The sequence below is a fragment of the Anolis sagrei genome, chromosome 2, assembly GCF_037176765.1.
Source record: "Anolis sagrei isolate rAnoSag1 chromosome 2, rAnoSag1.mat, whole genome shotgun sequence".
NCBI classification, from domain to species: domain Eukaryota; kingdom Metazoa; phylum Chordata; class Lepidosauria; order Squamata; family Dactyloidae; genus Anolis; species Anolis sagrei.
Window position 1 is genome coordinate 12,696,715 of NC_090022.1, and position 27,346 is coordinate 12,724,060.

General features: G+C 44.0%; 3 protein-coding genes across 5 annotated transcripts in view; 1 reads left to right on the plus strand and 2 right to left on the minus strand.

Annotated features, from left to right (window-relative positions):
- Nucleotides 1-472: 472 nt before the first annotated feature.
- On the minus strand, nt 473-8,809 carry LOC132766064 (zinc finger and SCAN domain-containing protein 30-like). 2 transcript variants are annotated; one of them, XM_060760404.2, is made up of 4 exons: nt 8,651-8,809; nt 5,178-5,986; nt 4,463-4,586; nt 473-2,778 (listed from the first exon to the last, which is right to left on the minus strand). In XM_060760404.2, exons 2-4 carry the CDS (start codon nt 5,907-5,909, stop codon nt 1,748-1,750), a joined length of 1,887 nt encoding a protein of 628 aa, XP_060616387.2. In that variant the 5' UTR covers nt 5,910-5,986; nt 8,651-8,809; the 3' UTR covers nt 473-1,747. The 2 variants fall into 2 exon arrangements, with proteins under 2 accessions (XP_060616387.2, XP_060616386.2); XM_060760403.2 differs by having other exon boundaries at nt 473-2,781.
- A 4,237-nt stretch (nt 8,810-13,046) lies between these two features.
- Nucleotides 13,047-23,044, plus strand: LOC132766085 (zinc finger and SCAN domain-containing protein 31-like). 2 transcript variants are annotated; one of them, XM_067465326.1, is made up of 4 exons: nt 13,047-13,179; nt 15,713-16,527; nt 17,044-17,170; nt 18,221-23,044. In XM_067465326.1, the coding sequence occupies exons 2-4, from the start codon at nt 15,802-15,804 to the stop codon at nt 19,108-19,110; spliced, it is 1,743 nt and encodes a 580-aa protein (XP_067321427.1). In that variant the 5' UTR covers nt 13,047-13,179; nt 15,713-15,801; the 3' UTR covers nt 19,111-23,044. The 2 variants fall into 2 exon arrangements, with proteins under 2 accessions (XP_067321427.1, XP_067321428.1); XM_067465327.1 differs by having other exon boundaries at nt 17,056-17,170.
- Nucleotides 22,779-27,346, minus strand: part of LOC132765961 (zinc finger protein 208-like) — a 68,714-nt gene continuing 64,146 nt past the window's right edge. The window contains exon 15 of the mRNA XM_067463920.1: nt 22,779-26,629. Within this exon, the coding sequence (XP_067320021.1) occupies nt 25,668-26,629 (962 nt within the window). The 3' untranslated portion in view covers nt 22,779-25,667. The remainder of the gene's footprint in view (nt 26,630-27,346) is intronic.

A 27,346-nucleotide genomic window follows, 5' to 3' on the forward strand; every position in this document is an offset into this window, starting at 1 on the left:
TTAAAAATGATTAAATGGGCAGAAAATTTGAGAAGATTGGGAACTTATTTGGAATAAAAAATTAAACTATACATACGCAACAGACTTAAAGGAAAACTGGATGAAAATGTTCCACCGGTGCTACATTACACCAAGAAAATTAAGTTTAATGTATAGAAACACACAAAAGAACTGTTGGAAATGTAATGACCAAGACGGCAGTTTTTTTCATATATGTTGTACTTGTAAAAAATCTAAAAAATACTGGAAATCTATACACGAAGAATGTCAATACATCCACAAGAAAAAAATTCCCAAGAAGCCAGAATATGATTTACTAGGATTGTTAGACTCAGACTTATTATTAGATGCTAATGGAGACATTTTATTTACATATCTGACGACAGCCACCAAGATTATCTATGCGAAATATTGGAAACAGAAGGAAATACCAGACACAGACCAGTGGATAAATAAAATAAGGAAGATTAAGGACATGGACAAATTAACATTTTTATTAAAGAAAAACTCAGGAAACCCAATTAGACAGACAAATTGGTCACAGGTAGAGGAATATGAAAAAAAAAGGAAGAACTTGCTGACAGAGCTCCTCAGCGAACATATGTGCTGCTACTTTGGAGTGTGGTGGAGTCTCCTCTGGGAGTTTTTAAACAGAAGCTTGATGGCCTTCTGTCTGGAATGTTTTGATGGTGTGCTCCTTCCAATTCTAGGATTCAATGTCTAGGGATCCCTCACCACTACCAGCTTCTCGTGGTGTTTTCTGGTAAGGTTTCTTCCAAGTAATTTACTTGGAAGAAACCTTCCCAAGCAAACTCGATGAGAAGCTGGGAGTGGTGAGGGATCCAACAGCACCGGCGTCCTAGTCACTGAATCAGAGTTGGAAGAGATCCCAAAGGCCATCCAGTCTAACTTTTACCATGTAGTAGCACACAATGGCCATCAAGCCTCTCTTTAAAAAACTTCCAGAAAAAGAGACTCCACCACACTCTGAAGTAGGAGCATATTTTCACTGCTAAGCAGCCCTGTCCGTCAGGAAATCCTTCCTAATGTTAATGCCAGCTTCTCGTAGTGTTTTGTTGTGAAGGTCTAATCCAAGAAATACTTTACCATAACTTACACTAAGGCTGAGGAGTGGGACTTGCCCAAGGTCACCCAGTGGGTTCCCCTGGTTGGAGTCCTAGTTTTCCAACCACAAGATGTTTCTTCATGGGTCAGAAGACAGTACAAGATGACAAAAATAAGGACAAACAGTCTGAGAGACAGTTTATATCCTAGACATGTAACAATATTGAACTCCATGGTTTTGCATTGAGGTAGCACTGGGGACCATCTGTGCAGGGTTCCATACTTCACATTTTAACAACACAACCGTTCAATGCTAAGCCTTCCTGCCAAAATGGAACTGTAGAGGAGAGTCTACTGAACAAGCCAGTACTTGCCGCGTACCAGTACTGCCATCTGTTGAGGAGTTACGAAGGTGGAGGCATCACATTTCATTCAACCCTCGTACAATGTACAATGACAATAATGTCATTCTATTGTATACAAATAAGATATGTGCGGTGTGCGTAGGAATTTGTTCACTATTTTTTCAACATATAGTGCAGCCTTCCAACAGTCTGAGGGACCGTGAACTGGCCCTCTGCTTAAAAGGTCTGAGGATGCCTGGTATAGGGTATTCCTTTTTAAGATGCAACTAGACTGTTCATTGCATTTGGTGAAAAGACTTACACAGGCATTCTGATATTCAGCAAACGCTGATTTTTGTGTGGCATCTTCTCTTGCCATGGATTCTCTGATGTAAAGCCAGGCTGGGACTTTGCCTGAAGACTTTCTCCCTGGTGTGGATGCTCTTATGCCTGACAATCGTGAACCGGTCGCTGAAACTCTTTCCACACTCCATACATTTATAGGGCTTCTCCCCAGTGTGAATTTTCTGATGTGATTTGAGATGGGTTCTCCGAACAAAGCACTTCCCACACTCCAAGCACTGATATGGCTTCTCCCCGGTGTGGATTCTCCGGTGTTGTTTGAGATCACCATTCTGACCAAAGAATTTCCCACACTCCAAGCACTGATACGGTTTCTCCCCGGTGTGGATTCTCTGGTGTTTCTTGAGATTGTCACTCCGGCCAAAGCACTTCCCACACTCCAAGCACTCATACGGCTTCTCTGCAGTGTGGATTCTCTGGTGTTTCTTAAGATAGGAACTCTGACCATAGCATTTCCCACACTCCAAGCACCGATACGGCTTCTCCCCGGTGTGGATTATCTGGTGTCTCAAGAGGTGGGAATTCCAATCAAAGCATTTCCCACACTCCAAACATTTATACAGCCTCTCCCCTTTTTGAATCCTGGGATGCTTCATCTTACCAAGATTAGAATTCATAGACTGTCTCTCATCTGCACAAATAATCTGATTCAGGTCTGTGTTGGAACTCGTCCCTTCATAAAGCGTTTCACATTCATTTAGGTCTCCACTCTGACTGAAGCTCTTTGCAAACATTGAATCTGATTCATCCGCAGGGCGAATTCTACTACGAACACTGGGGAGAGCAATTCTTTTTTTTTCATTTTCGCTTTTCTGCGGGATTGAGATTTTGTGGAAGTCCTCCACCAGAAATGGGAAGGACTTGGCTTCCAGCTCTTCAATGTGGCTTCTGTCTTGGCTCGCTGGCCCATCTTGGCTCCAGACATTCTCCTCCAATGCTTCACACTCTGTTCTTTCTGAGGAATCCTCACCTAGTTGCTCCTCATTCTCACTTTTCCATTCGTCACCTGCTGGGAAAAAAAGCAGAGGCAAATTAAGACCCATTCTTACAATGCCACCAGGAAGCTTCCCGGGAAGATATAAGGGGAACAAGACACAGTGGTTGTTCTTTGGAAATTCTTCCCTGGTGAAGTTAGGATCGTCTCCTTTTTTCTCTCTTTTCACTGACCAAGGAATATTGAATAGCCAGTGAAAGTTTCTGAATCTTGAATAAGAGCCCAAAGAGGAATCGAAACCTATACTGTTTTTCATTTTTTTTAATTTCCTTTTCCATTCAAAGCATCTATTTCTGTAGTTCAAAAAGCTTCACGTTTATTTATTCAGATTATTTATCTTATACGGCTCCTTCATCAGCATAAGAGCAGTTATTCAATCAATCAGTCTTTATTATGCTCCAAAGACCTCATTTGCTCAGAGGAAAAGAATGTACAGCAGATTCATAAACTGATAAGACCGCTTAAAAGCACAAAAAATTATTTGAATGTGATCTTCTTGCAAGGCTGGGGGGTGGACTAGATGGCCCATGTGGTTGCCAACCCAATCTACACTGGCACTTTTTAGCATTTCCATTGTCCACTTGTTGACCGCGGTTACCGTAATCTGCTCACTATTTTGGACCAATCGTATACTCAACATCTTATCTTCGCAGATTTTTGCCCCAAAACAAACAGAACCTTTGCTAGGTCTAACCTTCGGGGGGAGGCCTTATATTTAGCAATTCAGCAAAACCTCTACTAGGTCTTATTTTCAGGAGATGTCTTATTTTCGGGGAAACACAGTAATGTTGGAGAGTGGTCCCTGGTCAAAGTGGTCCCTGGTCAGAAAAAAAGGTTGGGAATCATGGCAACAGGCATTTGCTAGAATAGATCGTTCAGTGTGATTTTATGGTATATTTCCCCTGAATGTTTTTAAACTTTAATAGTCAGAACTGGAAATAATGATCCAAGTGAGTACTGACCATAGGTGATGATTATTTCCAAACCAGGGGTCTGCTCATGCAGTCCCTTAACTTACCCCAGGAAAGGGGAAACTATGGCCTTCCCGTTACTATAACCTTCAATCTTCTCTGGCAAAGCATTACAGGAACTTGGAGCCCCATCTACCTGGCAGATCCCTCAGCTTAGTTTATCCAAAAGACTAAGGGAATGTCAGAGTTTTATATTATTTAGATCATTTCTTAAGTGAAAAATGGGTAAGTGATTGCAAGAATCATGTCCAGTCATTGTATGACCAGCAACAGTCAAGCCACCTGTGAAAGCTTAGCTACTACAAATTAAGAGACTGAGAATGTAGAGAGTAGAGAAGAGAACGAGCAGAGAATGCTGATGGTAATGATGAGACTGTGAAGAAAGCAAGAGCTAGAGGAAGAGCAATAGATTCCTGTAAAAGCTCAAGGAAGGTTTGCTGGAATATTGGGATCGATGGATTGAAACTGTTATTTGTGACTATTGCATAAATATTTACTTTATTTGAAGAAAGTTTGTCTTCTGTGGATTGTATTATTTTTCTCAACGGGGCGCAGCTTCCGAGAAGGGGGTTTGAATGCTTGAAAGCAACCCCAACTATAAAGCAGCAACACCATAGCTGCGACAGGGAATGTCCTACTCAGGGGAAGAAGCAGCCAGAATGCTGTGGTTAGTCTAGGAAAAAGATTCCCCAATATCCAAGGACACAAAAGCCCATTCTTCTTACCCAAGGGTCCAGCATCCCCAGCATCATCTTCCTGTTCGGTCTCCACACTAAACGTCTTCTGCTCAATCTCAGGCAGGGCTTGGCCAGCTTCAGGGGAACCTGGTGTCTCCTCTCCTAACAGCACCTAAAATATTTATCACTTGTTATCCAAATATATATCTCATGTATAGGGCTTTCCTCTGCTCTATATAGATCTCATAGTATTTGTGAGGTAGGTCATAGCCAGAGAATATAACTGGCCCATGGTCACACAATATGTTCCATGGTGCAGAAGGGACTGGAACCCAGATCTTGCAAGGCACAATCCCACATGAAACCTTCTGCCTGGGCATTCGATGGGGGGTGCATTTGCTCTTTGCAGGGAATTCCTCACCCCCACTGTATTTCAACTTTTTCTTAAATTATAATCTCAGTACGCCCACCACCTCCTGGGAATTTGTGATGTAATTTTGCCATGTTTTTCTCATTTCATTGAAGTTTCAGGCACAAAAGAGGCCTTTTTAAAACCACCAAAAGGAAACTGACGTTTAACTATTAGGGCAGAGGGGGTGCTGAGAGACCTAAGAAGGCTCAAAGATAGCTCCATACAGACTACACTTTACTTACTCCAGACCTAACCACACTGCTACCCTGGCTTGATAAATGAAGATGATCTGTTGGCACCTTGCACAAAGCAGCCCTTTGGGAAGCCTGGAACCTAATGAATGGTCCTCACCTGGTTTGCCTGCCTCTTGGCCTCTTCCTCTCTCTGCTTCTGGAGGAAGTCCTCCGCCAAGGCCACCGCCTGGGAGCAAGTCTCTGGACCACGTTCCTTGACCCAGGCTTCTATCTCTGGAGGCAGGACGGCCAAGAACTGCTCCAAGATCAGCAGCTCCAGGATCTCCTCCTTCGAATGCCTTTCAGCTTTCAGCCACCGGCAACACATTTCCTGAAGCTGGCCATAAGCCCCTCTCGGCCCCTCGGCATCCTGGTAGCGGAAATGCCGGAAACACTGCCGTTGCTCCTCCCGAAGCATGGCGTCCCCGTGCAAGATGGCAGCCTTCACTTTCCCATAATCCTCCCTGCTTTCAACCTCCAGGCCGGTGAAGGTCCGCTTGGCCTCTCCGCTCAATGCTGGCAGGAGCCGGGGCACCCACTCTTCCTTGGGCCACCGGCAGGCTTGGGCCACTTGCTCAAAGGAGGCCAGGAAGGCTTTGGCATCATCCCACGGCTCCTCCCTTGACTCAGAGGCCCCCCAGTTTGGGTGAGGGCCTTCCACGCTCTTCAGGAACTCCTGCCATTGGGTTTCCCACTGCTGAAGCAAGTCTTTATCCAGTTCCTGTTTCACTTCTGTTGATCTCCTTTGCAGGAATGCCTCTGTTGTCCCAACATGGCAGCTCCACCTCTCTTCCCGTGGCACCTGCCCTGGTATATGACCTATAATGTCTTTTTGGGTCTCCATTTTCATCCTTGGACAATACTAGCCTATAACGGTGGTCTACTGCAACAGTGTAAACATCCACATGGAGCTTTCTACCTGGAAAACTGGAATAATAATAAAAAAAGAATGTTACACCACATTCAGATTTTAAAGAGGAAGAGTTACGAAAGCAGAGGTGCAGGAGTAGAATGGAACTGGCCGTTGAATAAGTAAACATGAAAAGGGAAAAATAATGAGACATTGAGGATTTGTGTTTTATTGTTTTTATTGTCTCGATTGTTTTAATATGGTTTATATTATATGTTAATGTTTTAATTATATTTTATGTTATTGGGGGCATTGAATTTTGCCATTTGTAAACCGCCCCAAGTCACCTCCAGGCTGAGAAAGGCGGTATATAATGATGTTAAACAAATAAATAAATAAAATGAAAAGTGTCTAGGCCAAAGGGTCCCCAAACTAGAGCCTACAGGTCAGCTGCACCCCTCCAAGGCCTTTCACTCAGTCCCCGTCCTAAACTTGAGTCTTGGGGTTGATTTAAGTCTGAAATGACTTGAAGGTAAACAACAACAACAATCCTAATGAACTTGTCTACCTCATCTGCCAAATGCAGACCCACACTTTCCATTGAACTACTGATATGTTTAGGTTGCTTAAAATTGTTCTTAATTTTAAATATTGTATTGTTCTTTTATGGTATTATTTGCAAGAACAAATAAGACATGTGCGGTGTGCACAGGATTCCATTTATTCTCACTCTTTTCTTCCCATAAACCAACTAAAAACAATTAGAATGGTCACAACATCTGCAGGTGCATCTACACTGTCTCATAATAAATAATAACAACACTTTATTTATATTCCGCCCTTCTCACCCCGAGGGGGCTCAGGGAAGATCACAGTACATATACACAGCAAACATTCAATGCCATTTTGTATAGACAATACACAGACAGACAGAACAAAAGGAGGTGATTTGTTTCAGCTGTTTTTGGTGCCATGGAAGGTTGGGCTTGAGTCCAGGGGGTGCTGTTGCTCTATCCTCTATGACGAAGAGCCGTCAGGACTTCCTCCTTCCTTTTGGTCACCCAACATTTTCTGATATTTTTTCTTTATAGTGTCATAAAGCACCTCCCCTGCTTTTAGCGGTACCTAATTTCTCTAATCATAGCTAAAGCTGTTTTTGAATTGCTTAGGTAAACAATGAGCTAGGCTGACAGTTGGCAGCTCATTCCAACCTGGGGCTTCGAACTTGCAACCTTTTGGTTGATAGATCTTATCATTGCTGATGATTTACCAGCTGTGGTGAACCTCCTCTCCTATAGGGCCTGGACTAGGGGATGCTGGGAGCTGTGATCCGGAAGAGTGTGTGGATATGCTATTGTGTGTTTTTTTTGCCAGGGGGAGTTGTTTTGTGTCGTAATACACCTCCCCCATTTTTAGCGGTACCTAATTTCTCTGATCACAGCTCTTGGGAAGACAAGCGGACAAATGTCAGTGTGCTGGAAGAAGCAAAGACTACCAGCACTGAAGTGATGGTCCTCCACCATCAACTCCGCTGGACTGGCCACGTTGTCTCCCAAAGCAGTTGCTCTACTCTGAACTCAAGAACGGAAAATGGAATATTGGTGGACAGGAAAAGAGATTTAAAGATGGGCTCAAAGCCAACCTAAAGAACTCTGGCATAGACACTGAGAACTGGGAAGCCCTGGCCCTTGAGCACTCCTGCTGGAGATCAGCTGTGACCAGCAGTGCTGTAGAATTTGAAGAGGCACGAATGGAGAGTGAAAGAGAGAAACAAGAGGAAGATGCATCAAGCCAACCCCGACCGGGACTGCCTTCCACATGGAAACCAATGCGCTCACTGTGGGAGAACATGCAGGTCAAGAAGAGGGCTCCACAGTCACCTACAGACCCACCAGAATACTGATCTTGGAAGACAATCCTACTTGGACAACGATGGATTGCCTGTGGAATCACAGTTAAAGTTGTTTTTGAATTGCTTAGGTCAGGGGTCTACAAACTTTTTAAGTAGAGGGCCAGGTCACAATCCCTCAGACTGTTGGTGGGCCGGATTATAATTCGAAAAAATCATGCACACTTCAAATATCTTATTTGTAGTGCAAAAAACATTTTAAAACAATACAATTTTAACAAATATAAACTTATTAGTATTTCAATGGAAAGTGTGGCCCTGCTTTTGGCTGATGAGATAGGATTGTTGTTGTTATAGTGTGCTTTCAAGTAGTTTCATACTTAGGTTGACCCAGAGCGAGGGCCGGGTAAATGACCTTGGAGGGCCGCATCCAGCCTCCGGGCCTTAGTTTGAGGACCCCTGGCTTAGGTAAACAATGAGCTAAGCTGACAATTGGCAGCTCACGCCAGCCTGGGGCTTTGAACTTGCAACCTTTCGGTTGCTAGATCTTATAATTGCTGATGATTTCCCTGTGGTGCTAGGTTAAAGCGGTGCCCCCTTGAACTGCCAGGGTGAATGTTATAGGATGAGGGCAGCTGTAGTTTGGGGAGGGACCAGCACTCTTTGGCAGAGAAAGGAAAGGAACTTGGAAAACTGCAATTCCCAGGATCCCCCAGCATTGAGTCAGGGTAGTGTCAGGGGAATGAAGTGCACTCCTTCCCCAGTGGAGATGCATCCCAGGACATTCCAGTTGCAACCCTCCTGCTCTTCCTCCAAAGGTGGAGTTGCAACATTTCCCATCAGACCAACCTTTCCTTATTTCCTCTCCTTCCCTCCCTCTGTCTCCACTCACCTTCATCCCTCCAGTTCCTTCCATCTAAATCCAAGATCTCCGGCTTTTTCTCCAAAATCCTCCAAGACAGAAAAGCCAAAGGCAGGAGTTCCCCAAGAAGCCTCTTTTGGAGGAGAAGCCCAACCAGGAAGAGGAGGACACAGCCCACATCCGGGCAAAACAAAACACTCCAAAAAGTCCTCTCTAGCCACCTGTAGTTCCAGATCTCGAAGGTTTGGCTTCAAGTAGCTTGGTTCTCCAGGCTTTTGGACGCCAACTCCCAGAAACCTCGGCTTCCTTGGGCAAGGAGCAGGAATTCTGGGAAAGGAAGTCCAAAACAATGAGCCTGGGAAACACGTGGCTTTTGAAGCTGGGGGGAAATGCTTTTCCCAATGGGGAGGAAATTCCTCTGGCAATGTCTTTATATAGTACTTTTTTCCATCTTACCCATAAGAAGCAGTGCAAATAAGGGCTTTTTTTTTGTTAAGTATTCTCGATTTTTCTCTTTATTGTTTTGGATTTTTTTAATTTTATGTATCCTGTATTTCTGAATTTTTATTTATTTCTTTTGTGTTATGATTTTATTTATTCCTGTATTTTGGTTAACATCTCCGTCATTCTTATAGTCTACTACAGGGGTTGTTGTAGGTTTTTTCGGGCTATATGGCCATGTTCTAGAAGCATTCTCTCCTGACGTTTATAGTTTAGTGAGGCTGTTTAAGGATCCTCCCTAAACTCCAAACCCCAGAATTCTGCAAGAGGCAGAAACCAGATTTAAAATGATTTATTTACTATTTATTTATTTATAGTATTTATATTCCGCCCTTCTCACCCCGTGGGGGACTCAAGGCGGATTACAATGCATATATATGTGGCAAACATTCAATGCCATAGACATACAACATATATAGAATTGTCCCCGACTGCAGCGGAGACCCTCGCCTTCAAATTGGTGTGAACTGCAGCGGAGAGTTCCGCAGTTCCTGGAAGCCAAGTTTGGGACCAACTGATGAAATGTGCCCCAACAGGCAACTCAAAAGCCAGGAATACATTCAGTCTCCCTCTACTTTCCCCTCTCCTTACTTTGTAACTACTCCCTAATAAAAGTACTTGAAACTTGCAACTTTTAATCTTTCCACTTGATACATTGTATCTTCCCTTGCTTCAAACTAACTCAAACTTGAAATAAACTTATTTCCGGGCTCCGAGCAGCCGTGAGCCCGCCTGGGATGCCTTCTGGGCGCCCCAGGGAGGCCGAATCTGCGTCCGTTAAAACCACGGATACCGGATCTCTCCTATTGGACCCCTGTATCCGCTAGAATCTCACAATGGCGGATCGGCCCTGTTCCAATTTCATATTTTTCTGTGTTAAATTTCTAACCAAACTGCTATCTCGCTTTTCTTGTTTTGGATCCCTACGCCCGGGAAATAATTAATTTGTTTTAAGTAATATAATTTGACAGGGAACAGCTGATTGCCAAACTCCGCCGGCTTTGCATAAAGCAGCCCATTTCTCCTTGCCGCCGCTCCTTCCTGCTCAGCCCTGCAGCCGGGGGCTTGCTGTGGACACCCATAGGAGACCCTGGAGAGACGGCTGGGCCGGAGACCCAGTCCTTGGGAGGGAGACATAGTTTCCCAAGGACCGAGTGATGGATTTTGTTGTTCACCGACTCAGCGCCCATCTGCTGACTTCTGCAGGGAGAAATGACTCTTTGCTGCTTGACTTGGATATCAGACTCGATATCAGCTCGATATCAGATGGACACAGAGGCAATTTAACATTCCAGCTTTTCTGGCTTCATAACAGTATGCTCGATTCCGGCCGCAGGGGGAACTGCCACTTCACCATCTACTTGTGACACCACGTCCTTGATGGAATACTTCCTCATTCTTAGGCATGCTGCTAAATGTTTTTATGGCATAATAAATTAGTTAAATTAGCCTCCCTAAATAAAAGAGTACCTAAATTTCCTACTTGACAGATGCAACTGTCTTTTGGGCTGCATAGGTCAATAGCAAGCTAGACTATTTGTTCTGGAACAGCTGTTCCAGGAGCTCCAGATTTATTTGCTGTGTTTAAATACTACCCTGAAGGCAGAGGGACTGACCAAGGGCAAGGTGGGTGGATGGTATCTTTGAAGGGACTGGCTTCACTCTGGAGCTGGGGGTGGCCACGGCCAACTGATCTGCCCTCTGAACTGATCTATCTTGGAGGTTAAGCAGGGTCAGACCTGGTTAACACTTGGATGGGAGACCAACAAGGAGTCCAAAGTGCTGGAGGCTTTACTACAGAGGAAAAACCACCTTTCTTGCCCCGGGAAAACCTTTGCAGTTCAGGGGGAACATCCTCAATCTACAGGCAATTTTAGCAGCACACGTTTAATAATAATAAATAATAATAAAACTGGGTTGTTGTAGGTTTATTCGGGCTATATGGCCATGGTCTAGAGGCATTCTCTCCTGACGTTTCGCCTGCATCTATGGCAAGCATCCTCAGAGTGAGGTCTATTGGAACTAGGAAAAAGGTTTATAAATCTGTGGAATAACCAGGGTGGGACAAAGAACTCTTGTCTGCTGGAGCTAGGTGTGAATGTTTCAACTGACCAACTTGATTAGCATATAATGGCCTGACAGTGCCTAGAGCAAACTTTTGTTGAGAGGTGAATAATAAAACTTTATTTATACCCCTCCACCATCTTCCCAAGGGGACACAGGGCAGCTTACGTGAGGCCAAGCCCAGCAATACAGCAATAGAGAAATACAACATAGGAACACAACAGTAAAATATAAAGAAAAAAAATACAAGAAACTATATAAATAAACACAACAAACAATATAAAATCGCAATAATTGAACACAAAAAAGAGCAGATAAAGAGCAGCCAGAGAGAAATTTTGGAGATTGAAATGACGATGAAAAAACATTTTAAAAAAAACATTTAATCTGTATAAATAAAAATGTCATGTTTGTTTGTGGGAGTAATATAACTCAAAAACCACTGGACGAATTGACACTAAATTTGGACATAATACACCTCTCAAGCCAATGAGTGACCATCACTCATAAAAACATGGAAAAACACAGCAGAAGAGACTTAAAATGCCAAAAAACCAAAAATTATATTACAATGCATGCGCAAAACCACACACACACACACACACACACACATATATGCAAACATACACATATACAGACTGGGCCACAGCAATGTGTGGCAGGGGACCGCTAGTAGAATATAGGAACGATGGAGATGTTCAATGTATTGTCGAAGGCTTTCATGGCCGGAATCACTGGGTTGTTGTAGGTTTTTTCGGGCTATATGGCCATGTTCTAGAGGCATTCTCTCCTGACATTTTGCCTGCATCTATGGCAAGCATCCTCAGAGGTCATGAGGTCCGCAGGAACTAGGAAAATGGGTTTATATATCTGTGGAATGACCAGGGTGGGACAAAGAACTCTTGTCTGCTGGAGCTAGCTCACTACCTCTGAGGATGCTTGCCATAGATACAGGCGAAACGTCAGGAGAGAATGCCTCTAGAATATGGCCAATGTATTGTCGAAGGCTTTAATGGCTGGAATCACTGGATTGTTATAGGTTTTTTTGGGCTGTATGGCCATGTTCTAGAGGCATTCTCTCCTGACGTTTTGCCTGCATCTATGGCAAGTATCCTCAGAGGTAGTGAGGTCTGTTGAAACTAGGTAAATGGGTTTATATATCTGTGGAAAGACCAGGGTGGGGACAAAGGACTCTTGTCTGCTGGAGCTAGGTGTGAGGATGCTTGCCATAGATGCAGGCGAAACGTCAGGAGAGAATGCCTCTAGAACATAGCCATATAGCCCAAAAAAAACCCTACAACAACCTGATGGAGATGTTTCTAAAAATCCCGGAATAATTCAAACAAAACAAAATAATAAATAAAAATTCAAGAATAAATACATTAATTAAAACAACAGTCTTTATTGGCATTTCTTCTTATGGGTAAGCTGGAAAAAGTACTTAGAATCATAGAATCAAAGAGTTGGAAGAGACCTCATGGGCCATCTAGTCCAACCCCATTCTGCCAAGAAGCAGGAATATTGCATTCAGAGCACCCCTGACAGATGGCCATCCAGCCTCTGCTTAAAAGCTTCCAAAGAAGGAGCCTCCACTTCATTAAACCATGATCAGGGGAATTTCTTCCCTGCTGAGAAAAGCATTTCCTCTCATCTTCAAAAGTGTTTCCAAAACTCTGCTCTTCCAGGCAGTTTTGGACTTCAGTTCCCAGAATTCTTCCTCCTGGTCCAAGGAAGCGGAGGCTTCTGGGAGTTGAAGTCCAAAGCCTGGAGGACCGACGGCTGATTGAAGGCAAACCTTAGAGATCTGGAACTACAAGTGGCTAGAGAGGACTTCCGGCAGTGTTGTGTTTTGCCCGGATGTGTCCTCCTCTTCCTGGTTGGGCTTCTCCCCCAAAAGAGGCTTCTTGGGGAACTCCTGCCTTTGGCTTTTCTGTCTTGGAGGATTTTGGAGGAAAAGGAGAAACACCTGAGCCTGAGTGCTTGGAGGGATGAAGGTGAGTGAAGGGAAGGGAAGGATAGGATAGGATATCATAGAATCACAGAGTTGGAAGAGACCTCATGGGCCATCCAGTCCAACCCCCTGCTAAGGAGCAGGAATATTGCATTCAAAGCACTCTTGACAGATGGCCATCCAGCCTCTGTTTAAAAGCCTTCAAAGAAGGAGCCTCCACCACACTCCGGGGCAGAGAGTTCCACTGCTGAACAGCTGTCACAGTCAGGAAGTTCTTCCTCATGTTCAGATGGAATCTCCTCTCTTGTAGTTTGAAGCCTAGTCTCCAAGGTAGCAGGAAACAAGCTTGCTCCCCCCTCCTCCCTGTGACTTCCTCTCACATATTTATACATGGCTATCATGTCTCCGATGGATGGATGGCATCCTTGAAGTGACTGGACTGACCTTGAGGGAGCTGGGGGTGGTAACGGCCGACAGGGAGCTCTGGCGTAGGCTGGTCCATGAGGTCACGAAGAGTCGGAGATGACTGAACGAATGAACGAATGAACAACAATCATGTCTCCTCTCAGCCTTTTCTTCTTCAGGCTAAACATGCCCAGCTCTTTAAGCCGCTCCTCATAGGGCTTGTTCTCCAGACTCCTGATCATTTTATTTGCCCTTCTCTGGACACATTATTTATTTTATTTATTTAGGGCTTTTATATCGTGTCCTTTCTCAACCTCCGCAGAGAGACTCGGGACAGCTAACAAATCGGCACCCATGGCGCCCACATCAAAACATGAATATACAATTTAACAACAATGTAATAATACAGCAATATAAACAGTATAAAACCATATGAACAATATAAAATTATTTATTTACTTCGCTTATATACCGCAATTCTCAGCCCAGGGGCGACTCACTGCGGTGTACAACATAGAAAACAGGTGCAAAATACAAGACATAGTGTAAGATAATCCACAATTCATCATTATCAAAAAACATCCTCATCAAAAACATCAACATTACTACAAAGCCATTCCGTGTCGTCTCATCGTCAAACCCACAATCCAGTATCATTTTCCGTTGTTCCATTCCAATGGTCAAATAAAAACAAACAACAAACATTGCAGCTTGTCAATGTCTCCCTTCAGTTGTGGTGCCCAGAATTGGACACAATATTCCAGGAAAGGAAAAGACATGATGTGGAAGAGCAGGAGAGTTGCAACTGGAGAGTTCTGGGATGCATCTCCACTGGAGAAGGAGTGGACTTCACTTCCCTGATGCTGCCCTGGCTCCATGCTGGGGCATCCTGGGAATTGCAGTTTTGCAAGGTCTTTTCCTCCCCAAACTACAGCTTCCCTGATTCCATAGCATTGAGCCCTGGCAGTTAAAATGGGCACCAACCTGCATTCATTCGCCAGTGTAGATGAACCCTCTATTACTGTGACCAGTTTAATTCCATTTCAAAATTTACTTTTTGCATGTTTTTAGTTGTCTGGTTTTTTTAAAAGTTGTGAGCTGCTTTGGGTCCTAATTATGGGAGGAAAAGAAGGGTAATAAGGAAACAAATTTTAAAAGTTGATGAGGAGCAGAGAAGTGGTTTTTTAAGAAGGAAAAGTGGGAAGGAAGAAGGAAGAAAGGGCACCTGAGGCCATCCAGGCAAGCCTCTTCTCCCACTTTAGAGCCAAGTTCTGCTGGAGGACCTAAAGAGTCCTAGAGCAGTGGTTCTCAACCTAGGGTCCCGAGATGTTTTTGGCCTTCAACTCCCAGAAATCCTAACAGCTGGTAAACTGGCTGGGATTTCTGGGAGTTGTAGTCCAGAAACATCTGGGGACCCCAGGTTGAGAACCACTGTCCTAGAGGGTTTTTCACAGCAAATGTGATGTCTCCCAGAAAGCCAACGCTTGCGAACACAGAGAATGCCCTCAAAATCTTGGAGACAGATCTGGGAATGGTTTCTCCTTCCCAATCCTATTGGAATGAAACTCCCAGCATTCCTCTCCACTGATTGTACTGATGGAAGTTGCAGTCCAAACATCTGGAAGACTGAAGGAACTATGAGAAGTTATGGAGGACTGTTTAACCTCAAAATGGAGCGGCATTTCTTTTCATGTAAAGTGAATCATAGAATCCTAGAGTTGGAAGAGACCTCATGGGCCATCATGTCCAACCCCCTGCCAAGAAGCAGGAAAATTGCATTCAAAGCACCACTGACAGATGGCCATCCAGCCTCTGTTTAAAAGCCTCCAAAGAAGGAGCCTCCACCACACTCTGGGGCAGAGAGTTCCACTGCTGAACGGCTCTCACAGTCAGGAAGTTCTTCATAAAGTTCAGATGTTCCCGGGGACCATGATCCACTGGCGCTTACCGTGACAGCTTCCTCCTGGAGGCATTGTCCCCTTGGGCATGTCCAGGCTTCCATGCCATTCCATGGTTTGCGGCCATCAAGATGCCTCCAGGCCAGCTTCTCCCTCCTTTTCATTTATAGTTATTCAATGTTCAGTTTCATTCCAGTCCTGCATCTTTGTGTTCATAACTCTGCCTCTTTAAAATGTGAATGTTGTGTAATATTCTTCTTCTTTTTCTTTCAGTTCTGCTGACAGAAAGTTCCACGCAGATGTTTAGATTGCTGCAGTAGAGTCTAGCGTTTCTCACCATTTCAGGCTAGCATTGTCCCAGGATGAAAATGAAGACCCGAGAAGACCTTACAAGTCGTATACCAGGGCAGGTGCCACGGGATTTAAGTGGGAGCTGCCATGTTGGGATGACGGAGGCATTCTTGCCAAGGAGACCAACGGAGGTGAAACAAGAGCACGACAAAGACTCGCTTCAGCAGTGGGAAACCAAATGGCAGGAGTTATTAAAGAGCCTGGAAGGCCCTCACCCAAACTGGGGGACCTCAGAGTCAAGGGAGGAGCCGTGGGACGATGCCAAAGCCTTCCTGGCCTCCTTTGAGCAAGTGGCCCAAGCCTGCCGATGGCCCAAGGAAGAGTGGGTGCCCCGGCTCCTGCCATCATTGAGTGGAGAGGCCAAGCGGGCCTTCACCAGCCTGGAGGCTGAAAGCAGGGAAGATTATGGGAAAGTGAAGGCCGCCATCTTGCATGGGGATGCCATGCGGCGGGAGGAGCAGCGGCAGTGTTTCAGGCATTATTGCTACCAGGAGTCCGAGGGGCCGAGAGGGGCTTATGGCCAGCTTCAGGAACTGTGTTGCCGGTGGCTGAAAGCTGAAAGGCATTCGAAGGAGCAGATCCTGGAGCTGCTGATCTTGGAGCAGTTCTTGGCCGTCCTGCCTCCAGAGATTGAGGCCTGGGTCAAGGAATGTGGTCCAGAGACTTGCTCTCAGGCGGTGGCCTTGGCGGAGGTCTTCCTCCAGAAACAGCGAGAGGCCAAGAGGCAGGCAAACCAGGTGAGGACTGCCAACAGATCTTCTTCTTTTAGGTCTGGAGTAAGTAAAATATAGCCTGTATGGGACTACCTTTGAGCCTTCTTAGGTCTTCCAGTATCTCCTCTGCTCCAATAGTTAACTCTTAAATTTACTTTATGGTTTTAAAAAGGCCTTTTTTGTGCCTGAAACAGCCATGGAGGGAGAAAACCGTGGCAAAGTTGCCTCCCAAATTCCCATGAGAAGGTGGGCATACTGAGTTTCCAATTTAAGAAAAAGTTGAAATACAGTGGGGGTGAAGACCACCCTGCAAAGAGCAAATGCAGCCCCCATCAAATGCCCAGGCATTAAGTTTAATGTAGGATTGCGATTGCGAGATATGGATTCAAGTCCCTTCTGGACCATGAAACACATTGTATGACCATGTGCCTATTATTTTCTCTGGCCGTGACCTGCCTCTCAAATATTTTGAGGATTATGTAGAGCAGATCAAAGCCATATACATGAGATTTACATTTAGGTAACTGATCAATATTTTAGATGCCATTACAGGGAGAGGAGACGGTGGGTCCCCCTGAAGGTGGCCAAGCCCTGCCTGAGATTGATCAGAAGAAGCTTAGTGTGGAGATCAAACAGGAAGATGATGGCAGGGATGCTGAACCCTTGGGTAAGAAGAATGGGCTGTTTTTGTCTTTGGATGTAGGTGATACCCTTCCTCAACTAACCACAGCACTGTGCCTGCTTCTCCCCATGAGTAGAGCCTTCCCTTAGACCAGTGGTTCTCAACCTGTGGATCCTTAAATGTTGTGGCCTTCAACTTTAGCTGCTGAGCCCTTTTTGATGCAAAAATTTATCATGAAAAAATAATAAATGATTATATATATATATATATATATATATATATATATACACACACACAGAGAGAGAGAGAATGTGTGTGTGTGTGTATATATGTATATATGTATATGTGTGTGTGTGTGTGTGTGTGTGTGTGTGTATATATATATATATATATATATATATATATATATCAAGCATGGACAAACATTTTGATGCATTGTGTTTCAAAATTTCACAGATGGGCCGAGCCAGTGGCAGATGGATGGAGAGTGTTTGTGTGAACTAATTGCAAAAACAAATTCTTATGCACACTGCATATATCACATTTGTAGTGCAAAAAGAAAGAAGGAAAGGAAGACGCAGGTTCGCAGCTTGGGTGTGATCTTGGACTCATCGCTGAGCCTGGAACCCCAGGTTTCAGCGGTGACCAGGGGAGCATTTGCACAGTTAAAACTTGTGCACCAGCTGTGCCCGTACCTTGGGAAGTCTGACTTGGCCATGGTAGTCCACGCTCTGGTTAAATCCCGTATAGAGTACTGCAATGCTCTCTACATGGGGTTGCCTTTGAAGACTGTCCGGAAGCTTCAAATGGTCCAACGTTCGGCAGCCAGGATACTAACAGGAGCAGTGTTCAGGGAGCACACAACTCCTCTGTTGAACCACAGAAATGGATGCTGTGCGAGGAATGGAAGGAAATGAAAAAATTAGAAAAACAGTATAGGGTTTAATTTTCCTTTGGGCTCTTATTCAATATTCAGAAATTTTCTCGGACCTTCCAAATACTTGGGAGCAACCACTGTGTCTTGTTCCCCCTAAACCTTCCTGGGAAGCTTCCTGAGAATGGGCCTTAATTTGCCTTCTGCTTTATTTCCAACAGGTGATGAATGGAAAAGTGAGAATATGAGGCAATTGGGTGAGGATTCCTCAGAAAGGACAGAGTGTGACGCATTGAAGGAGAATGTTTGGAGCCAAGGTGGGCCAGCGAGTCAAGATGGAAGCCACCAGGAAGAGCTGGAAGTCAAATCCTTCCCATTTCAGGTGGAAGTCTTGCACAAAATCTCAGTCCAGCAGGAAAGCGAGAAAGACAAAAAAGAGATGACTTCCCCCAGTGTTCATTGTAGAAGTCGCCCTGAGGGCGAATCAGATTTAATGTTTGAAAAGATCTTCAATCAGAGTGGAAACCTGACTGAATATGAAATGCTTTATGAAGGGACGAGTTCTGAGGTATTATTGAATCAAAATATTTCTGCAAATGAGAGACAGTATATGAATTCAGATCTTAAGAAGATGAAGCATCCAAGGATCCGAAAAAGGGATAACCTGTATAAATGTTTGGAGTGTGGGAGATGCTTTGGTCGGAAGGACCATCTCAAGTCACATGAAATCATCCACACGGGAGAGAAGCCGCATGAGTGCTTGGCATGCGGAAAATGCTTTGTTCGGAGTGCCCACTTGCTTAGGCATCAGGAGATTCACAAGGAGAAGAAACCATACCGCTGCCTGGATTGCACCAAAAGTTTCGACGACAAGCCAACGCTCATTGAGCACCAAAGAGTGCACACGAGGAAGACGGCCTATAAATGTACAGAGTGCGGAAAGAGTTTCCGCAACCAATCCATCCTTGTCAGGCATAAGAGAGTCCACACCGGAGAGAAACCGTACACCTGTTCAGAGTGCGGGAAGGGCTTCAGCCAAAGTTACAGCCTGACTTTACATCAGAGAATCCATGCCAAGAGAAGCTGCCCCTTGAAACTCAGCATTGGCTGAATGCCCGCATGGCTGTGTTAGTTTTTTCACCCAAACTAACAAAAATAAATATCCTCTATCAGGCGTCCTCAACATTTTCAGCAGAGGGCCAGTTCACGGTCCCTCAGACTCTTGGGGGTCCAGTCTATAGTTTGAAAAAATCATGAACTAATTCCTATGCCTACTGAACATATCTTATTTGTAGTGCAAATAACAAAACAATGTTTAAAATGGGTGGTTGTATGTTTTTTCGGGCTATATGGCCATGTTCTAGAGCAGTGGTTCTCAACCTGGGGTCTCCAGATGTTTTTGGCCTTCAACTCCCAGAAATCCTAACAGCTGGTAAACTGGCTGGGATTTCTGTGAGTTGTAGGCCAAAACATCTGGGGACCCCAGGTTGAGAACCACTGTTCTAGAGGCATTCCTTCCTGACGTTTCGCCTGCATCTATGGCAGGCATCCTCAGAAGTAGTGAGGTCCTCGCAACCTCCGAGACCTCACAACCTCTGAGGATGCTTGCCATAGATGCCGGTGAAACATCAGAAGAGAATGCCTCTAGAACATGGCCATATAGCCCAAAAAAAGCTACAACAACCCAGTGATTCCGGCCATGTAAGCCTTCGACAATACAATATTTAAAATGTATTTTAATTGAAAGTTGTTAATTTATTGAGATAAATTATCTCTCTCTTATCAATACTTCTTGGATCTCCCAACAGCCGCTGGAGACACGAAGAAAATAACAAAGTGTGCTACTTAAATCAGATTCAAATTCCAAAGCGGCACTTACCTTTATTACAATCTATGCTAGAAACTATATACAGGAGCAGAATAAATCTCATCTGATCACATTGCTACACGGGGCGAGGAGCACACATTCCTGGCTTATCCGTTCTCTGGCATCCGGCTTCTTCAAAGGCAGTACATCACAGCTCTATGCATTTACTTCTTGCATTGCTACATCAACACAGTTTAAACTACAAGCAATATTTCACTCTACATAAACACCCATGTTCTGACAAAAGTGTGGACCTGCTTTGGGCTGATGAATGCAATCTTCCTGCTTCTTGGCAGGGGGTTGGACTGGATGGCCCACGAGGTCTCTTCCAATTCTATGATTCTAAGTTAAATAGGATGGTTGTTGTGTACCTTTAAGTCTTTTCAGATTTAGGGCAGTCCTAAGACCAAAGTTGAGGGCAGAGGCTGGGTAACCGACTGTGAAAAGCTGCATGCAGTCCCTGGGCCTTACTTTGGGAACCCTTGCCCTGTCTACCCATGTAGAAGTCTAGAAATCCTAGTCAAAAAATCAACCCAAAAATCCTGAGTTACATTGACACAGGTCAATTAGTGTACCCTAATTCCTCTTTTTTTTAAAAAAGGACCCATCTTTGTATATGGGTGGAGTGGCGGCACCGTGGTGGCTGGAGTCTCACATGCTCTTGTTCGTTTGTTGTGAGAAGTAACCTGATGCCGAGAAGGAGTTGAACTAAAACTGTGGTGAGTGTCAGCTGCATTAAGATCACTTCTGACCACAAGGTCATGAGTTCGAAGCCAGCCTGGGTCCGAGTGAGCTTCCAACCAATTGTGTAGCTTGTTGTCGACCTTTGCAACCTGAAAGAAAGTTTCATCTGTCAAGTAGGAAAATCAGGTACCACCTCTGTGTGGGGAGGCTAATTTAACAAAATGTACGAGGCCATAAAAAAGACTCCACAAAGCACTCCAACAAAAAGCATGCGGGGGATGCGGCAGTACTTCATCAGTGTTGCAGATGGACGATGCTGGCGGCCAGAAAAAGTTAAATAGCCTCTGACTGTTTGTCTATATCTGTTGTGTGTCTTTGGCATTGAATATTTGCCATATATGTGTACATTGTAATCCGCCCCGAGTCCCCTGCGGGGTGAAAAGGGCGGAATATGAATACTGTAAATAAATAAATAAAAGCCAAAGTAAGAAGGAGTGAAAGGGAGAAGTTGCAAGGAGCAAAAAACAATCCGGGAAGACGGAGCCTGAAGTTCAGGGGTACTTACAGCTGACCTCTTGCTGAAGACGCTGATTCACACAAAAGGCTGTGGGTTAGTGAAATAACCCCGGCAGTGGCTGGACATTGCTTCCGAAATCTTTGCTTGGAATATACCTTGACTGGGATTTGCTCTTAACTTTGACATTTACGAAGGTTTTTTGTTTTTTTGTATTTTACAATGCAAATCAATAGAGAATTTTGAGCATCTAGGTAATTTTGTAATTTTTACTATTTTTACTAATTTTACAATGTAATTATTTTACTTTATTTCATTAAACAAACTTTTTGATTTTTTCAGTTTTTTAAATTTTTTTCTACTTTTTTACTACTTCATTATTATGTTGTTGTTCATTCGTTCAGTTGTCTCGGACTCTTCGTGACCTCATGGACCAGCCCACGCCAGCGCTCCCTGTCGGCCGTCACCACCCCCAGCTCCTTCAAGGTCAGTCCAGTCACTTCAAGGATGCCATCCATCCATCTTGCTCTTGGTCGGCCCCTCTTCCTTCCAATATAAGACTTATTCCTTAAACGAGTGGTGGCCCCTCAGCTGTGCAACTCCCTCCCTGGGGATATTCGATTGGCCCCCTCCCTCCTCACTTTCAAAAAAAAAAGTAAAAACCTGGCTCCTCAAGCATGCCTTTGGTAATGCAGCGTAATTGATAAACATGGAACTATGAAAGAGTGAAATATGGACCGGCTTAGACAATGCTACTGAAAAATGAGATTAACAGGGAGACATTGGTCACTCATTATATGGTTTCTATATGGATTTTTTATAATGTCCTAAATGTTTTTAATTGTATTTTATGACTATTATGGCATTGAATTGCTGCCAATTTGTATGCCACCTTGAGTCGCCTTCGGGCTGAGAAAGGCAGGATGGAAATATCATAAGTAAATATTTATTTATTTACCACATTTATATACCGCCCCTCGCAGTCTGAAGGCGACCCGAGGTGGTTTACAATCAGCAATCAATGCCACCAACAACATAAAATATAATTTTAAAACATTAACATATAATATAGACCAGGGGTCCTCAAACCTTTTAAACAGATGGCCAAGTCACAGTCCCTCAAACTGTTGGAGGGCCGGATTATAATTTGAATAAAAACATGAATGAATTCCTATGCACACTGCACATATCTTATTTGTAGTGCAAAAAGCACTTTAAAACAATACCATAATTAAAATGAAGAACAAATTTAACAAATATAAGCTTATTAGTATTTCAATGGGAAGTGTGACCTGCTTTTAGCTGATGAGATAGGGTTGTTGTTGTTGTTGTTGTTGTTGTTGTGTGCTTTCGAGTCATTTCAGACTCAGGTTGACCCTGAGTGAGGGCCAGGTAAATGTCCTTGGAGGGCCATATTTGGCCCCTGGGCCTTAGTTTGAGGACCCCTGATATAGACCCTACAAAAGCAGTAGAAACAATAAAAGCCATAAAACACAAGTCCTCAGCGTGTCATTAGTAAAATAATTTTTCCGTCGCATCGTCCAATCATTCTGTAGATCTAGATTAGTCTAGATTACACTGCATTTGCAAATGCATGCTCAAAGAGCCAGGTTTTAACTCTTTTTCGAAATGTTAAGAGGGAGGGTATTCCATAGCCGGGGGCCACCGCCGAGAAGGCCCTGTCTCTCGTTCCCGCCAATCACATAAACAAACACATTTTCCTGGTTTTTTTAATAACGTCAATAACTAAAATTATAAGCATACATTTTGAAAGGGAAAAGTAGCATTGTACAAAGCTCAGAAGTATTAAACAGTTTTTTTTTTATTTACTTTTCCTCCTCTAACTTTGTTGTTTCCCAAGTTTCAGATGCATGTAAGATTGCTGGTAAAGCTATAGTGTTGAAGATATCTTCTCTGACCTTCATTGGCAGCTTATCATCTGTTAGCACTGTCTACTTTCAAATAAAAGCCATCAAAGTAGCCTTTCATCTTTTTTGCCCATTCACCATTTGCTAAATTATTCGACTGTACTTGTTGTCTAAGATATATATATTGAGTTATTTCCTTAATCAGTTGAAATCCCGCCTTTTAATTTAACTTTTTGGAAGTGGCTTTCCAAAGTCACTGCAGACAGTTTTGGTGATATTGTGTCTCCGTTGTTGCAGAATGAAAATCACACATAGTTCATGTTTTAATCAGTCCACACAATGACTTGCCAGAGAGAGAAAATATGCCACACAGATGATCAGTAAAGAACAAGTAGTTTTACTCTCTGATCCAGGGAAGTCATGCTACCCCTCTATTCCGCTTTGGTTAGACCACACCTGGAATATTGGGTCCAATTTTGGGCACTACAGTTGAAGAGAGATGTTGACAAGCTGGAATGTGTCCAGAGGAGGGCGACTAAAATGATCAAGGGTCTGGAGAACAAGCCCTATGAGGAGCGGCTTAGGGAACTGGGCATGTTTAGCCTGAAGAAGAGAAGGTTGAGAGGAGACATGATAGGTATGGATCAAGAGGTGAGGGAAAGTCATAGGGAGGAGGGAGCAAGCTTCTTTTCTGCTTTCCTGGAGACTAGGATGTGGAACAATGACTTCAAACTTCAAGAAAGGAGATTCCCTCTGAACATAAGGAATAACTTCCTGACTGTGAGAGCTGTTCAGCTGTGGAACTCTCTGCCTCGGAGCGTGGTGGAGGCTCCTTCTTTGGATAGGGCAGAATATAATTAAAGTATTATTATACTTATTATATTTCTTGAGACTTGCTCTGTTGGTTGTGGGGGTTCTTTGTGAGAAGTTTGGCCCAATTCTATTGTTGGTGGGGTTCAAATTCCACTGGTGATCACATTTGGGCATATTGAGTATTCCTGGCAAGTTTGGTCCAGGATGTAGGTGAACTACAACTCGTGGTGAATGCCCACTAAACCCTTCCAGTATTTTCTGTTGGTCAGTTTGGTTCAATTCCATCGTTGGTGGAGTTCAGGATGCTCTTTGATTGCAGGTTAACTATAAATCCCAGCAGCAACAACTCTCAAATTACAAAATCAATCCCACTAACCCCACCAGTATTCAAATTTGGGCATATCGAGTATTAGTGCCAAATTTGGTCCAGTGAATGAAAATACATCCTGCATATCAGATATTTACATGATGATTCATAACAGTAGCAAAATTAGAATAATGAAGTAGCAACAAAAATAATGTTATGGTTAGGGTCACCACAACATGAGGAACTATATTAAGGGGTTGCAGCATTAGGAAGGTTGAGATACACTGTTCTAGATAGTCCCACATTAATGTGCTACAAACCAGGAAAACCCTGGTTTGTAGCCAATATGGACTTCAGAGTACTGCAGTCCAGACAGTATTCCCACAGTTTACCAGGCTAAATAATACCCACCCCTCCCTACAAGCCCCTAGATCCCTTAGAAAACTAAGAAAAATGTACATTGTCCAGTTGAAGCCCCAGCGTGCTCTACTGGTGCGTAGAAATGATGTGCCAGGAGAGCAGGGAGGAAAATCGCTCCCCCTTACTCGCCTGGTGTGTCATTTCTGGGGCCTGGGGGTTTGGGAGGGTGTGCCTCCACATGTTCTCTCGGGCTAGTCTTGAGAGAACGTGTGGACAACCCACCCAAAACATGCGCTTTTTTTAACGTAGATATTTTTGGGATAAAGGGCTGTCTGGAACCACCCTTACTCTTTGCTCCACAAAGCATGCTCAAAAGAAGCAGGGGGTTCTGTGTGGGAAGTTTGCCCCAATTCTGTTGTTGGTGGGGTTCAGAATGCTCTTTGATTGTAGGTGAACTATAAATCCCAGTAACTACAACTCCCAAATGTCAAGGTCTATTTCCCGCCAAACTCCATTTGTGTTCGTATTTGGGCACATTGAATATTTGTGCCAAGTTTGGTCCAGATCCATCATTGTTTGAGTCCACCGTGCTCTCTGGAGGTAGGTGAACTACAATTCCCAAACTCAAGGTCAATGCTCACCAACCCCTTCTAGTGTTTTCTGTTGGTCATGGGAGTCCTCTGTGCCACGTTTAGTTCAATTCCCTCATTGGTGGAGTTCAGAATGCTCTTTGATTGCAGGTTAACTATAAATCCCAGCAACTACAACTCCCAAATGTCAAGGTCTATTTTCCCCAAACTCCATTTGTGTTCATATTTGGGCACATTGAATATTTGTGCCAAGTTTAGTCCAGATCCATCATTGTTTAAGTCCACCGTGCTCTCTGGAGGTAGGTGAACTACAATTCCCAAACTCAAGGTCAATGCTCACCAACCCCTTCTAGTGTTTTCTGTTGGTCATGGGAGTCCTCTGTGCCACGTTTAGTTCAATTCCCTCATTGGTGGAGTTCAGAATGCTCTTTGATTGCAGGTTAACTACCCAGCAACTACAACTCCCAAATGACAAAATCAATTTTTTTAAAGTGATGAGCATTCCTTGGGTTAGTAGGTGTCTTGTGGACAAATTTGGCAGCAATTCATCCAGTGGTTTTTGAGTTGTGTTAATACCACAAATGAACATTACATTTTTATTTATATCGATACCACTAGACTGTTTGTTTGATCTGGTAAAAAGACTAACACAGCCATGCGGGCGTTCAGCCAATGCTGAGTTTTGTGTGGTTGCTTCTCTTGGCATGGGCTCTCAGATGTAAAGTCAGGCTGCTACTTTGGATGAAGCCCTTCCCGCACTCTGAACAGGTGTACGGTTTCTCTCCGGTGTGGATTCTCTTATGTCTAATAATGCTGGACTGGTCGCGGAACCTCTTGCCACATTCGGAGCAGGGATACGGCTTCTCCCCGGTGTGTATCCGTAGATGGACACTAAGGCTTCCTCGGTGGCTGAAACTTTTCCCACATTCTGAACATTGATAGGGCTTCTCCCCTGTGTGCACTCTTTGGTGCTTCCTTAGCCTCGACTTGTTGGGGAAGCTTTTGCTGCAATCCGGGCAGCGGTGTGGCTTCTCTCCCTTGTGGATCTTCTGATGCCTCAAGAAGTTGACAGTCTTGTTGAAGCTTTTCCCACATTTGGAGCATTTGTACGGTTTCCCTCCCGCGTGGATGGTTTGGTGTGATGTGAGGTGGGCGCTTCGACCAAAGCATTTCCCACACTCCAAACATTTAAACAGCTTCTCCCCTTTTTGGATCCTTGGATGCTTTATCTTACCAAGATCTGGATTCATGCACTGTCTCTCATCTGCAGAAATACTCTGATTCAGGTCTATGTTGGAACTCGTCCCTTCATAAAGCGTGAGGTTTCCACTCTGATTGACAATCTTTGCAAACATAAAATCTAATTCGTCCTCTGGGCAAAGTCTACCATGAACACTGGAGAAAGCAGTCCCCTGTTTTTCTATTTTGCTTGCCTGCTGAACTGAGATTTCATGGAAGTCTCCCACCTGAAATGGGAAGGATTTGGTTTCCGGCTCTTCTGCGTGGCTTCTGTCTTCGCCTGCTGGCCCATCTTGGCTCCTAATATTCTCCTTCAATGATTCATCCTCTGACCTTTCTGAGGAACCCTCACCTAGTTGCTCCTCATTCTCACTTTCCCATTCATTACCTGTTGGAAATAAAGCAGAAGGAAAATTAAGACCCATTCTCACAATGCCACCAGGAAGTTTCCCATGAAAGTTTGGGGCAGTGGTGGGCAACCTGTTGAGCTTGGTGTGTCACCAAAAAACTGAGCATAACTCGGGTGGGGTGTTAACTAATAAGGGACTTGACAAATGCAAAGCTGGGGTGAAAATTGCTGGAAGAAACATTAACAACCTTAGATATGCAGATGACACCACTCTGATGGCCGAAAGCGAGGAGGAGCTGAGGAGCCTTCTAATCAAGGTGAAAGAAGAAGGCGCAAAAGCTGGGTTGCAGCTAAACATAAAAAATACCAAGATTATGGCGACAAGAATGATTGACAACTGGCAAATAGAGGGAGAAAACATGGAGGCAGTGACAGACTTTGTATTTCTAGGTGCAAAGATGACTGCAGATGCAGACTGTGGCCAGGAAATCAGGAGACGCTTCCTTATTGGGAGGAGAGCAATGACCAATCTTGATAAAATAGTGAAGAGACATCACTTTGGCAATGAAGATCCACATAGTTAAAGCAATGGTATTCCCTGTAGTAACTGATAGATGTGAGAGCTGGACCATAGGTAAGGCTGAGCGAAGGAAGAGAACTGTGGTGCTGGAGGAAAGTGCTGAGAGTGCCTTGGACAGCAAGAAGATCCAACCAGTCCATACTTCAAATTCACCTATATTTAGAGAGTACTGTGGA

Excerpts from the sequence above, each read along its gene's own strand:
- LOC132766064 (XM_060760403.2), bottom strand. The coding sequence starts at position 5,909 with ATGAAAATGGAGACCCAAAAAGACATTATAGGTCATATACCAGGGCAG. Across the intron at positions 4,587-5,177 it reads CCAAGAGGCAGGCAAACCAG|GTGCTGTTAGGAGAGGAGAC; the intron begins GTGAGGACCATT and ends TAAATATTTTAG. Across the intron at positions 2,782-4,462 it reads TGGGGATGCTGGACCCTTGG|CAGGTGACGAATGGAAAAGT; the intron begins GTAAGAAGAATG and ends TTTTTTTCCCAG.
- LOC132766085 (XM_067465326.1), top strand. The coding sequence starts at position 15,802 with ATGAAAATGAAGACCCGAGAAGACCTTACAAGTCGTATACCAGGGCAG. Across the intron at positions 16,528-17,043 it reads CCAAGAGGCAGGCAAACCAG|ATGCCATTACAGGGAGAGGA; the intron begins GTGAGGACTGCC and ends TCAATATTTTAG. Across the intron at positions 17,171-18,220 it reads CAGGGATGCTGAACCCTTGG|GTGATGAATGGAAAAGTGAG; the intron begins GTAAGAAGAATG and ends TATTTCCAACAG.